The sequence below is a fragment of the Cynara cardunculus genome (genome assembly GCF_001531365.2).
Source record: "Cynara cardunculus var. scolymus isolate 2C chromosome LG 4, CcrdV1, whole genome shotgun sequence".
In the NCBI taxonomy this organism is placed as follows: Eukaryota; Viridiplantae; Streptophyta; class Magnoliopsida; order Asterales; family Asteraceae; genus Cynara; species Cynara cardunculus.
The window spans coordinates 7,078,089-7,092,656 of record NC_037531.1 but is presented as its reverse complement, the minus strand read 5'-3'; the positions used below and the strand labels follow the sequence as shown (position 1 = coordinate 7,092,656).

At 34.9% G+C, this 14,568-nt stretch overlaps 1 protein-coding gene across 1 annotated transcript; it reads right to left on the bottom strand.

Moving 5' to 3' along the window:
• Positions 1-5,302: 5,302 nt before the first annotated feature.
• Positions 5,303-12,433, bottom strand: LOC112511642 (ABC transporter A family member 2-like). The gene is made up of 16 exons (XM_025117341.1): positions 12,054-12,433; positions 10,821-11,052; positions 10,551-10,720; positions 10,287-10,472; positions 10,109-10,204; positions 9,829-10,029; positions 9,402-9,561; positions 9,084-9,310; positions 8,872-8,989; positions 8,709-8,785; positions 8,518-8,607; positions 8,217-8,360; positions 7,846-8,142; positions 7,686-7,766; positions 6,450-6,626; positions 5,303-5,843 (listed from the first exon to the last, which is right to left on the bottom strand). Exons 1-16 carry the CDS (start codon positions 12,420-12,422, stop codon positions 5,556-5,558), a joined length of 2,913 nt encoding a protein of 970 aa, XP_024973109.1. The 5' UTR covers positions 12,423-12,433; the 3' UTR covers positions 5,303-5,555.
• Positions 12,434-14,568: the final 2,135 nt, after the last annotated feature.

The window sequence follows — 14,568 nt, the reverse complement described above, 5'->3', positions numbered from 1 at the left end:
GTGAGTGTTGTTTTCTTGAAGTATCGTTGTCTCTGAATGAATTTCAAAACAAGTTCATCAGCGATCACTGAACAAGCTCAGTGTATGATCGCTGAAACTGAAATTACAGATACAGAAATACATCGAAAGGAAAAAGGGATTATCATCAAATCACTGAGAGAGAGGATCAACAGAGGGTTTGTCGGAGTGACCGAGCCAAATGGAAGAATTGTCTCATTAAAGACGACGTGATGAGAAATGATGATGCGTTTGGTGGAGAGGTCGAGGCACCGAGATCCCCTATGATGAGATGGGTAGCCAAGGAAGATACAAAGAGAGCTCCTAGGGGCTAATTTTGTGAGAGGTGGTGAGGTGAGGGTAGCAAAGACAACCAAAGATGCGGAGATGAGAGTAGGAAGGATGTTTTTGAAACAACCGGTAGTGAGGTGTTTCAAAGTTGATGGTTGTGGAGGGAAGGATGTTTAAGAAATGGGTAGCCATATGGAGGGCTTCGACCCAATAGGTGGGAGGGAGATGAGTGTGGAAAAGAAGGGTGCGAACCACATTGTTGATGGTTCGAAGCATACGTTTCGATTTTCCATTTTATTGGGACGTGTGAGGACATGAGAAACGAAATTGGATACCTTGGGAGGCAAAAAAGTTGTGAAATAATTGATTATTATATTCACCACCGTTGTCGCATTGGAAAATTTTAATGGTTACGTTAAATTGGGTTTTAACAAGATGGAAAAATTCATGAAATTTATTGAAAACGTCAGACTTATGTTTGAGAGGATAAACTCACAAGTAATGAGTAAAATGATCTAAGAAAAATAACATAGTAACAGAATCCACTAATGCTAGAGATGGGTGACGTCCAAACATCGGAGTAAATTATTTCAAAAGCATGAGAAACAATAGAATTAGAAATGAAAAACGGAAGCTTAACATGTTTTCCAAGTTGACAAAAATTGCAAATAACACTAGTTTTATCACTATGACAAGAAATAAAATTATTTGAAACTAATGACTTCAAGACTTGATCGTTGGGGTGACCGAGCCGTTGAATGCCATGTGGAGTGAGATGTAGAGAGAAGCACTTGAGGGTTGGAGGGGTTGACCGGGTAGAGGGGACCGTCGCTATCACATCGGATTAGAGGGCGTCGAGTCTTGTAGTCCTTAACAGTAAAACCAAAACTGTCAAACTCAATAGAAGTTTTATTTTGACGAGTAAATTGACGGACATATATGAGATTTTTGATAATAGTGGGAGATATGAGGATATGTCTAAGATGCAAAGGACGGTACGGTTTTGTGATGGGAAAAGGGGCATGTCCAGTGTGTATTACATGTATTTTGGATCCATTACCGACAAGGATAGAACGAGTATCATGAGTTTCAAGAAAAGATTTTAGAATACCTGAGTTTGCGTGGACGTGGTCGTTTGCCCCGGTGTCCATGTACCAATCTGTGAAGCCCGGGTCGTTTAGAGACATCGATGCCATATTAGATTGCCGAAAGAGAGAAAGAAGGGAGGAGGTTGAGAGGAATTAGGAAGGGATTCTAATTTTGCTTTGATACCATATTAGAGATTAGGGAAAATTATTTCTTTGTTTAATTAAACAATATACAATCATTTAAATATACAACAGATTGGCCACGAGCCAAACGCTATACGGGCTAATAAACTAAGCCTAATAACAATTCATTATAAAGATACAATGTGATCTGCTAACATGTCGGAGAGGGCAGCACCAGAGGAAAACGCCGACTAGGGACGGCGGCGAAAGCGGAGACGTGAACGGCTGACTCGGAAGAAAACGTCAACTAGGGATGGCGGCGAAAGCAGAGACGTGAATGGCTACTAGGGACTGCGACAGAGGGAGGGAAGGTTTATTAGGGTTAAAAAGGTAATTTCGTTTTCAAATCTAATAAGTTGTTTCAGATAAGTTAGAAGAGAGTAACTTATCAAAAACTTTTTAATACCGGTTTGACAATAGTATAAGCATTCTCTTTTTTTTCCCGTCCAAACACTAAAAAGTGTTTATTACCATTACCACACCAGAATAAGTCAATAAACACTTTAGATAAGTGATCTCAAATACCCACTAAGTTTACAGCGATTGAATGAATTATTTTTCTTTAATTTGTATGGTATATTTTGGTGATTAAGTTATAAGTTACATTATAATTTGATTATGGAAAAAACATTACATTAAAATCAATGTTTTAAATGATGTAAGGGGTTTTTCAAGGCATGTGGCATATATAGGGGTTTAATCATTTGAGAAACTATTAGATTGTGATAACTTGGATAGCTTGTGCATCATGTTTTATTTCATATGATTTTTTTCTATCCAGGCATACTATTTAATGTATTGATTAACATATATTTGTTTTACATTGTGTTTGTTTTATATGTATTCGTTTCATAATGTGAAACTTTTTTACGTGTATTTTTTTATTCACAAACACGTAAAAAAGGTTCACATTGTGAACCAAGCACATGTGAAACAAACTCATTGTGAAAAAAAAGTATATGTTAATCAATATTCTAAATCATAATCTTAGATAGAAAAAATTATATGAAATAACACAAGATGTAAAAGTTCTCAAGGTTATCACAATTTATGGGTTCTCAAAAGAAAGTCTCCTTATATGTACGTACATACGTAGGTAGGTACATAGGTACGTATATACGTAGGTATGTATGTATGTATATATGGGCATTCTTTTAAGAAATTGATAATTTGTAGGATCATGAGATCCACTTTTAACCACTAAATGATATTAAATTATGAAGTTATTAATTTTGTAATTTTTAATTAAAAAAATAAAATAAAGGACATTATGCATATTTACAAATCTTCTCTCTTCTCTATCACCTCTCCTTCGTCCCCAATCCGTTTGAACACCTCCAACCCAATTTTTGTTAACACAATGTGCACAAAAGACAATTGTCCCCAACACGTTCGACTACCACCCAATTTTTGTGAACATATAGCGCACACTACACATTGTGCATGGTTTGCAGATGGTGGTTCTGTGGTGGAATGACAATGTGCACAGTAACTAAATCCTCTTCCACTATATCTGTAATCATAATAGTGGTTTTGTGGTGGGATGACAATGTATACGGTGTGCACCAGATCTATAACTATAATCCTCTTCCACCATGGTTGCTTTATCACCTTCCCCACCTTCTGCCACTACTGTCAACGTCGAAAACTCGCCTAAAAACCACCGTCTCCAGTCCCCTCTCCTCCGTGTTTCCTTCACCATCGTTGCTTCATCATGTTCCCCACCTCATGCCACCACTGCCAACGCCGAAAACTCGACCAAAAACCATCATCTCAAGCCCCCTCTCTTCCATCTCTCCTCCACCATGGTTACTTCATCATCTTCCTCACCTCCTTCGACCACCGCTAACACCCAAAACTCACCCGGAAACCAATTTCCGGCAATCAACTTGCAACTAATTCCACCTCCAACTCTCTACTCTATTTTCCATAAATGTTTTCTTCTTGCTTTCTTAATCATGTACAAAGTTCAATTTCTCAGGCATTGGGATTTCGGTGTGCATGAATAAGAAAATGATGAAATATGTCATAGAGATGTGTATCCCTTGAAATGAGTAACTATTTACATATTTAAGGTTTAGTTTTTAAGAATCTTTTTTTATGTTTATTTAAATCCTAGGTTTCGTACATAATTATCATTTATCCTCAAGTTATATATTAAAGTAACCTCACACCTTACAAAATAATGCGTCGTAACATGCCATACCGCATTACAATTCAAGCCAAGACTTAGAGTGGAGCTAAAAGGGTTAACGTGGTGACGAACCCAAGCCTTGAAGCCATAACGCGCTATAACGAGTTACTTAGAACCATGATTAAAATCAAGTGAGAATGCATAGGTTGAAAAGTGATTTAGATATGGCTTGGTATGCAAATAGGGTCAGACGGGAAGGCCAATCAGTTGGGGAAAGTTACGATTTCTCATGGTGTGGTTCGTTAAGGAAAGCTGGTGGAAGATCTCCTTTCAGTTTTGGGGGTTTTGGTGGAGCAAGGTTGTGTGCATCACTTTTAGCATGCTGCTTTACTCTGTTTCCTTGTGTCTGTTCCGATTGATAACAAATTGGTTTGTTGTTGTCACCAACTTTGATCGTCTTGTGTTTGGTGTTTGGATGTTTTTCTAGAACGATTGTTTGGTCTTTTTGTTGTTTTTTAAAATATTGTCAGAAGTAATTATTTCCCAAAAAAAAAAGATTAAAATTTTGTTACATAGCTTTACCCGATAAATATAAAATGGTTACGAAATAAAAAGATTAAAATTTTGTTATATTTAGTAAGAAAATGTATCGTTACACAAAATCGCAAGTAAAGAGAAGTTAATTTTCTCATTTACAACCCTTTTTAAATCAATCCAGAAATTCTATTATTTTTATTCTTATGGTAAATAAAATATTATAATGAGAATATAAGATGATTTTTCTAATAATCTACTATTTATTTAATATATTCAAATCTTATTTAATTATTTTTTGGATTTTAGCTTTATAGGTTTTTGAAAAGTTGACAAATTTCATAACCGAATTAATTAAGGAAACTTTGTATACTTGATTTTCGGGTATTTATGATTGCTTATTTGAAACAACTTATATTTTTTTAGAAAAATGATTATCAATTTATTATAAGTTAGAATGGTTTAACTTCTTCAAAAACTTCTTATCATCGGTTTGACACCGATGTAAGCTGTTTATCCATACACTCAAAAATGTTTTTTACCGGTTTCACACCAGAATAAGTCAATAAATTATTTTTAGGTAAATCCTTGAAAAGAACACTTTTTTCCATGTTGGTTACACTATATATAGATAGGAGGATCGATCAAATGAAAACCACCATCATTTGTAAAAACCGTACAAACAACTCTCATACATCGATTTCATTGTTTAATCTTATGAAATTGTTTATCTTGTGAAATTGTTTCATATAATACTTTTTTGATGACTTTATTTCATATATGGTTATGAAATTGTTTCATATAATATTTAATGAAATTTTAATAAAACTGTTTCATGTATTTCTAAAAATGGTTAATCAACCTCTCATAATTAAAAAAAATAAACAAAATGAAAAATTATGATTGATTAAATAAGGTTTTTACGGTTTTTACAAATTGAGTAGTTTTTATTTGAACAATTCTCATATAGATAATAGAATGGATTAGGAATTGGTAGCATTTTTGAGAAGTGAACTCGATTTGGAAATAAATTTCACGTCTCAAACACAATCTCGTCATCCAGCTGCTATCATGATGATTATCAACTAGCAATACTTCAATTGCACCCACAAATCCCAAAAACTATAAACAATAATTACAATGAACTACACATACAAACAATCCGAACGACGGAAATGACTTATTCTATCGAAAAACGACCTCACTATAACTTAAATACCGATGACTTATTGATCGCCCGATTACTCACAATAACACCATACAGATCGAGCTGTAAATTCCTGATGGTATACATTTGTACGGCTTGAAGGACGATTTTATAATACATGCTACTCAACTGAAGCTTCACCTCCTCGAGATGTTGTATTTCCAATTTCATTTGGATCAATAACGATTCCACGAGCTGGCTCAGATCGGCCTAACAAGTTTCTTCTGGTGTGGGATGATGGAACATCTCCTAGTTGAACGTTGGGCGGTATCGGTGTTTCGTTTGAGTGGCCTGAAATGCAGAGGGTACCTGCATCATCTTGCCCCCAGAAAACTTCCACCATAACTCCTCTCGAATTCTCTGAAGAAACTGTTCCTGGAATTCCTATGTATCTTGCTCCAACTGGTATCTGAATAAAATTATGGCGGTTTCTGAGGTTATTTCAAGCTGGATTAATGCTAGATGCTAACATAATATTTTGAGAAGTTTGAAATCAAATTAGATTGTGTAGCCATCAGTCATTTTTTTTTCTAACCCTGGGTGGGGGCTTTCGGACCAGCTTGCGCCCACCTCAACTAATCCCAAAAGGCCTTACTGTTAACGGTCGGACAAACCCTCTGGTGGCCCCGAGAGGACTTGAACCGGTAACATGTAGGGAGCAAAGCCAATGTCTTACCAGTTGAGCCATCCCTCGTGGCCTCAGGTAGTAGCTGTTAGGCTGTTAGACAAACCGAGACTAAAGCTAGTAAAATGGGATCAAAACCAAGGCCTTACCTATTGAACTACCTCTCAAGGTTAAGATCCCCTAATTTTTCTCATTAGTGAAGATATTTTCAACCATTTGAACAAAATAAAAGAAAAATTATTGAACTGTGTGAGTTTGTTATATCTCGAATGTCGCAACTTTTTTTGATATCGAAGTCTGAACTAATATGGTCTCTGGTTGCTTAATGTGACTTGTTTCACTAAATTGCCAACAGAGAAAGATGATAGAAATTTGATATGAAAGACTTACTTGAAGAGAGGTTCCTGATGACAAAGTCAATGTGGTGAATCTACCTTCAGCTGCAGCACTTTCAAACTCTGCCTGCTTTGCAATGTTGAGAAAGACTTCTTCAAGAGTTGTAAGACTCAATTGGATGTCCGATATACCAAATTCCTCCGCTCTATTTTCTAGCTCCTCAAAGAATTTCTAATAAGAAAGCATACACATAAATCAATTAACATGTATAATGTGTTATTAATCGATAGCATGTTACAAAAATTTACAATATAACCAATACAATGCATTTGTTGGTGCATCTTGCTACGATCAACGGTGAGTCTTAGGGGCTGTTTACCGAACACTTACCGGGTAAGTGCTTACTAGGTCTCACTTACCTTATTGGATTAGCATGGCAAGAACCAATAATCTTACCCAATAAGAAGCATGGCAAAGACCAATAAACTTACCAGGTAAGTGATGGAAACGACTCTTACCCGGTTAGCATTTATCGGGTAAGAGACGCTTACCAACAACCTATTTTGATGGCCAACAATGTTACCCAATAAGGCAAACAAGGGTGGTGACTTTTTGCTGGGAAGTGTTTGGTAATGCAGTAATCACAAATAAATACTCAATGAAATATGGAAATTAATAGTATAGTAAGACCAAAAATATTAAAAATGAAAATATTCAATTTTAGGACCACCTGCAAAAACAAGGCTAAGTTGTTTAGAAGCTTCCTTTAACACTATAACCATCCGCAGCCCAGCATCATGCTTTAAGGCAAGAGCATTCTAATTAGAAGAACAAGAAATCCAACCTCACAACTTAGGTTTTGTCTACTGAAATAACATCAAATTTCCAATACAGACTGTAAGCTTTTTAAGAGTTCTAGACTATCATTTTCCCTTATGTAACATGGGCTTTTATTCTTCAGGTTCTTGGACCAATGATCACTAGAAAAATATGAAAGCAGTTGTGTTTCCATTTATGTGGTTGCCGCTTGGATAACCCGAACTCAATCATCCCATGAAACCCATGATGCTAATTCCCAGCAAATCACAATCCCACCCACACGACACAAGCAAAAATGAAAAGGAACAAAAGCAAAAGTAAAATCACATGGTTGACCCATATAATAAAGCACAGATGCTACTGTAACTGTAATTTAAGTCCCAAACATCAGTTTCAAGTAGCATTACTATGGTGAAGAAGTCTGAGAAAAAAAAAGCAAATCTAGTATACCAACAGAATGAGAAGTCTTACCGTTAGTAAGCCCTCTTTGTCATGGGGGATAACAAATGTCAGGAAGGACTTATTTTCTTCTTTTGCAAGCACATCTAAACGCTGTAAAAATGATCAACGTGTCATAAAATAGAATACAAAACACAGTTAAAGCTCAGACAAGTTATGTAATTCTGCATACCTCTTTAAAGAACAGCTTCACTTCCTCATGATGTGTTGCAGCGGTGACATCTTCTCTGGACACAGTCGCATTCCCCAAGAAGCTTATATTAGCAATGTAACCAGTACCAAATCTCGACTTCAACCTGATTGAATTTCCGATGCAGCTAAGCCTACCTTTTGTCATGATTCCTATTCTATCACTTAAAATATCAGCTTCTTCCATTGAATGTGTCGTTAGAATAACAGCCCGTCCTTTCTTTGCATTCTCAATGATGTCCCAAACATGTCTTCGAGTTATTGGGTCCATACCAGTAGTCTGAAGATATAAAGTTTAGACCAAGATGGATATGAATGACAACTGTGAAGAACAAAAATTTCAATTCTCTTTACCGGTTCATCTAAGATAACCAACTTTGGTTCGCCAATTAGAGCTATAGCAACACTGAGGCGGCGTTTCATTCCTCCACTGTAGCTACGAGCTCTCACTCTGGCTGCCTCAGTGAGTCTCACCTCTGCCAATGATTTTTGCACAACCTATAAAAATGATGGAATGAGGATACACCTTAAAAACGATCTAAGCACAAAATCAATACACTCTAATTTGTTTGACATAAATGATACCAGAGAAATCAGTTGAAACTTGATAGATTTAACTGACAACAAACCCAAATTAAATAGTTTTAGGACCCACTAGTTTAAGTGAAGCAGGGGGCATCCCCTTGATACTGGCAAATAGGTAGAGGTGTTCTTGTCCAGATAGTGCATCCCAAAGAATATCAAACTGCAACCAATAGACAAAAATATAAGTTCCAATCCTGAATAATTGCTGCTAATAAAATGATGATTCAAGGTTCCTAAAGAGTGTCGAAAGAAAGTAGTCACCTGCGGGCAAACACCTATCATTTTCTGGATATTTGACATACCAATAGAGCTTCGGATGGAATGTCCATATATGAGAGCTGTTGATAAGACATCTAAGTTAATATTGTTGTCATTTCAAACAAGATTGTAACCAGTAAACATCCCTACTGAAAGAACATGTTACCATCTCCTTCAGTGACTGGTGTGATTCCAGTTAAGCAGTTGATTGCCGTAGTTTTTCCAGCTCCATTGGGTCCTAGAAGACAAAAAAGCTGATCCTTCGGAAAGTTCACCCATAAGCCCTGAAATAAGTTTGAAGTTAAATCAGCTTCCTTACACACTGAAAAAACACTTATTCAAGAATATGCAGACCCTTAAACGAAATTAATTATGTACCTTAAGTGCATGGTAAGGTGCACTTTTCTTGCAACTGCAGCAACCAATGTTAGTTGTTCCAGGATATACTTTCACAAGACCATGTATCTGAACTGCAAGATTTGGATCAACAGCACCTTCTCTATGTTGCTGCTTTACAACGTTTTCTTCTTGAAGTACATCCTCATCGTCTGGAGCTGTATGTTCCATTGGTGGAAGAGAGCGCATGCAACTACAAATCCGACCCTCTTAAACAAAGCAACGATAAAGATGATTTAGTGAAACCAATAGACATTCCCAGAGTAAAAAGAACATATGACTACTAGTTCATTCAATTACCTTCCACCCTGTCTCCACCTCTCCCTGACCAGTATCCAGGGTTCAAAAAGTAGAAACTTGGTTTTCTTACACCTGATGAGTTGGGCAGTATATTATCGAAGTAGATTGCCAGAGAAACCCACAGAATAAACGTTGCTACAAGCCATATATAGATGTCATTCTGCCACACAGACGAAATAAATGTGAAATGAGTCGACTTCAAATGGAAACAATATTTGGCCCAGAATACCACACGCAGAAATAGGTAGTAATTACCAACAGACAGCAGGCATTTATATAGGAAGAGAGAGAGAGAGAGAGAGAGAGAGAGAGAGAGAGAGAGAAACTCATAGACTCAACCAATCTAGAGAAACATGGTAGCCAAACAGCATATAAATAACTAAATACTAAAATACATCCTTTTAAAAATAAATAATTAAATACACACCACTGTGATTAGACAATCCGTGTCATTTGGTGCGCATTTCCCTATACCGCTCCAGCTGATACCAGGGTCTTCTGGAGCAGCAGTAGCATCAGAAAGCAACTGAAGGACTTTAGCAAGAAGATTAGGCGGGAAGAAAGACCAGATGATCCTGTATGCGTTAGGGTAGCTGTCACTGTAGGGAAATCCAAATACGGTAACCACCTGCATATAAAAAGAAATCTCAAATCCAAAACTTGACAAAGTTAGTAGCCTTTGATAAAAGTAATAAATATGAACTTACCTGTGTCAGAAAGCCAACTATATATACAGAGAAACCGACAGTTGTAGACGAAGTGGATTTGCTGATGAATGATGAAAACATGAACGCAAAACCAATCTGGCAGCAAAAGCTAAGAAATGCTAATCCAGCAAATATAAGGAATTTACAAAATATAATTTGGAAAAAGAAAGAATCTTACCATGTTTAATTGGAAAAGGAAGAACACAAGAAACACAACTTCAAAACTGTTGTTTAAGAAGAAATCAAACTGAAACATCATTCCAAAGAGCACTGTGAAAAGAGCTGAAAACAGGGTGATAACTCCCTCCCATGTAAGCCAGGATAACCAATAAGCTGTATCATACAAACCCATCATAGCCATCGCCTGTAAGGAAAATAACACAGAACTTGAGAAATAACTACAAATCTGTAAAGCAGCATTAGTAAAAAAAAATCCTAGTACCTGGCGCAGCTTGAGTTCTTTCTCAACAATCAAAGAGCTAATCTGTAACACAAAACCGAACATGGCAATCGCCAGGAAGAAACTTGGTCCTACTGTGCCCACAGAAGAGAATGATTGAACTACAGGGTGTGCAAATTCCTTCAGATTAACAACCCAACTGAAACTAGGATCTGTCACATTTTAAAATGCCACTCAGTCATTTGCAGAAATGCAGAAGACATAAGAGTCTATAAGTACAAGAAAGAGAATAAATAAAGGGCTATTCAATACCTCCTATTAAGGACCTTGCAATTTCACGTTCAGCAGCAATTTGGAGTGGTATTTGGAATTTCAATGTAGGATCTTCGAAATCTCCTCGTTTCGCAGCAGGTGTAGAGTTTGTTTGTAAACCGTAACTAATTACAGAAGCATTTCTCTCTACAAAATGCAGAGCTCCAGGACAGCTCATAGGATTAGCTAAAAACCATTCATCCACCTCCCTCCTTGTTTGAAATGATTTCACCTACTCACAAGGTCATGAATGATCATTTCAATGAGAACCTGTTTCCAAAGGGACCTTATGTAATAGGTATGATGTGGATTCCAAATTTATCCCCCTTCCCACTTCCCACAGAAAACCTCAATTTGGTAAAGGGTTAATATTCCCCTTCTTGATATTTTCCACAATCTAAAGACTACAACTTCTATACCCCTTCCATATGATATTTAAATGTTTTGCCCGTTGACATCAATAAAAATAAATGAATAAGGTTTTTCAATGTTGGATTATGGAAATCATCTGCTGTACTCGCCACAGGTAAGATGTATAGATTACATAATCTCTCATTTGAAGGACTATAAGAGCTACTTGAATCTGGGACTACAACAGCAAGAACTGTTTCTTTTTAATTGTCTATATGGGTGTGTTTCCTGTCACGGTTACTACCTATTTAATTCATAACCTTTGAGAAGATGCATTACTAGAACTTATTGGCAATTAATCAACCGAGATGGATGAAGCTCAAATAGTTCCCCTGATATTAACAAGCCCACAAGTAAGACCCAACCCTTTTGAATTGCATGCGTTGTCTAGAAACATAAGATTCTAAGATGTTCTACATCTTATAACATGGAACATGAAACATAGAAAGTTAATAGTATTAATGTTTTCTTCAACGGAAGGCACGTCAAAGCTTAAATTTTGGAGCAAAAATTTATTACCAACCACCTCAAATTCCTATTCCTAATGATAGAAAATCAACCGGTACAAGTTTTACCTAATGGAAGATATAACTTGGTCCCAAATCAAAATAAAATATAGCAGGAGTAAGAAAAGACTGAAAACAAAAACCATGCTATTCTATGATTCTACCTTACTATATATTGTTTCTTAAAGACAAAAACGCTTATGTTTTAACGGTGTCTTAAATCCTATAAAATTTCTTACAAAATTCTGCGTAAGAAACTAAGAGCAAATAATTACTTGACACAAAGTAAAAAAGATTGAGAATGAATGATGACCACCTTGGTGAGAGGAATAGGTCGACCAGGATTATTAGCCCTGATTCCATCAACAATCGATCCAATCCTCGCACTGTCATTGCCGCTCCAAACAAAGTCAAAACACGGAAACCTAGTGTAATACTTGTCATCACACGGAAGGATCGGGGGATTGATTAGCGGCTCAGGATCACGTACGCTATTGAAATCAGTAGAAGAACCGAATCGAGCTTCAATTGCTTTCTGAATAATGAAAAGCAAAAATATGAAGAATATTGATGAAAACACTTGAAGGAATGTAGCTCTCTTGTTCCGCCATGCGAGCAGCAAATTCTTCGTGAACAAAGCTTTGTATTGTTGAGACAATAGCCTGAATCCCTTCTGCAATTCCATTTTTACTATCGTTGTGTGTGTGTTACGGTGTTGTGTATGTATATATATATATATATCGTTGTGTGTGTGTGTTACGGGTGTTGTGTATGAATATATATATATATATATATATATATCTGTGTGTATCTATAGAATTGGGAGATGCAAGAGAAGAAGAAGCGCGGGTTTTTGATGATTTCATTCAGCAGTTCCCGAGAGTGAAAAGGGTGTAAAACATGATATATAAATACCATTGATTTTATATAACAATTACGAGATGTGCCACTGTCAATGGAAAATTAGATCAATACTTTGAAGTGATTACAAACCACCCCCTCTAACTATCATCATATCCATAACCCCAATTCCTGCATTTGTGTATCCGACCAGCTTGCATGCAGGCTGCAACTCAACTAATTTTATAAGATCCTAAAGTAAATAGTCATAATAATAGGGGACTCGACTTAATGACCAATAGAAAGCAAACTCAAGACATGATTAATTAACAGCTCACCAGTAATAAGATATGAGCATTTGGGTCTCCTGCACAGAGATCAATAATTCGACCCCTCCAACACCAATAAGTATTTTTATGGTTGTTCTCTAGAACGACAAAGTCTTATGAGATTAGTCAAGATACATGTAGCTGAATCAGACAAACACAATTAACAAAAAAAAAATGTATGATCAGTTCTTTTACCCTTGATAAAATAAAATAATATGATTTCATAAATTAGAACAAAAATAAAAATATGATTGTAAATCTGGCTGATTGAGCGTTAGGTAGATAAAAGCCGCGAATGAAATAATAGATGTTTAGGGAGTGTTTGGGATTGCTTATTTGAAACAACTTATTCTTTTATACAAAAGTCTTTATCAACTTATTATAAATTATAATGGTTTAACTTTTTAAAAAAAAAATTTATTACCGGTATAAAATGTTTATCTAAATACTCAAAAGTGCTTATTACTGATGTCACATCGAAATAAGTCAATAAGTTATTTTTATAAACAATCTCAAACACCCTCTTAAATATCTAAATATGTGAATAAACCGGTAACAATAATTTATATTATTTTATCATTCAATTGATAAATTCATATAAAATTCAATTGTATGATATTTAAATATTAATATAATTTTAGAGATTAAAATAAGAAAAAGAAAACTCGTCTGTAATATGAAAACAAACAAAACTTGCACATCAAGCAAACCATAGTCAACAAGTGCCGAAATACATGGTTTTGTATCCCACTTTCATAATCACTTGTACGACTTGTAAAATAGTTGTTAAAAATGTTTTATAAATATAATATATGTCAATTTAATACAAAGGCACATTGTTTTTTTAAAATATAGTTTGTTAGGTTATATATATATAATATATATATATATATATATCTTCGTCTTAAAAATTTATTGTAACATATTTATACTATGTTATAAAACATTTGATAAAAATTCTTAAAAACCATTTTTTATACGTTGTCATTAAGTACTGTTTATTGATGTATATTACTTAAAATTCAAGATTACAAGTAAATTGTCCGTATGTACAACTTATTAAAGTTTCATGTTTGAATTCGTGTAACTAACTACAGATAAACATAATCGAATACTGGATAGATATCTCATTTTAAATATAAAAAATTTAAAATATATTTAGAAAAATCATTGAATTCTAACAAAATATTAAATATTATCTTTATAAAAGAATTATATTATTAAACAAAAAATAAATGATTTCATTATTTAATCTTCTTTACACACAAAAAAACAAGAATTTTTAAATATTTAATTTGAGGGTAAAGTCTTAAAAACCCAATGGGCTTTAGTGTTTGGAATGATTAAGTTATTGGATAATTTTTTTGGAACAAATAAGTCCTTAGACATTCAAAACCTGTTAAATAAATTCTTGGACTTTTTAAAACCTGTTAGATACATTTTTATAACCTATAAAACTGAATAATGTGATAAAATAAGGGGGAAAAACATGGAAAAAAAACTAACAAACTTTTATATTTTTAGCGATTAAGTCTTTAAACCTTTTTTAAACTAAATAAGTATTTACATATATAAAATGAAACAAATATACCAAAAAAGTATCTACATTTAAAAAGGTTTATTAATAAAATAGATTTTGATTAAAAATAAAAAATATTTTCT

Excerpts from the sequence above, each read along its gene's own strand:
- LOC112511642 (XM_025117341.1), bottom strand. The coding sequence starts at position 12,422 with ATGGAATTGCAGAAGGGATTCAGGCTATTGTCTCAACAATACAAAGCT. Across the intron at positions 8,786-8,871 it reads ACCAGTCACTGAAGGAGATG|CTCTCATATATGGACATTCC; the intron begins GTAACATGTTCT and ends TCTTATCAACAG. Across the intron at positions 5,844-6,449 it reads CATCAGGAACCTCTCTTCAA|ATACCAGTTGGAGCAAGATA; the intron begins GTAAGTCTTTCA and ends AATTTTATTCAG.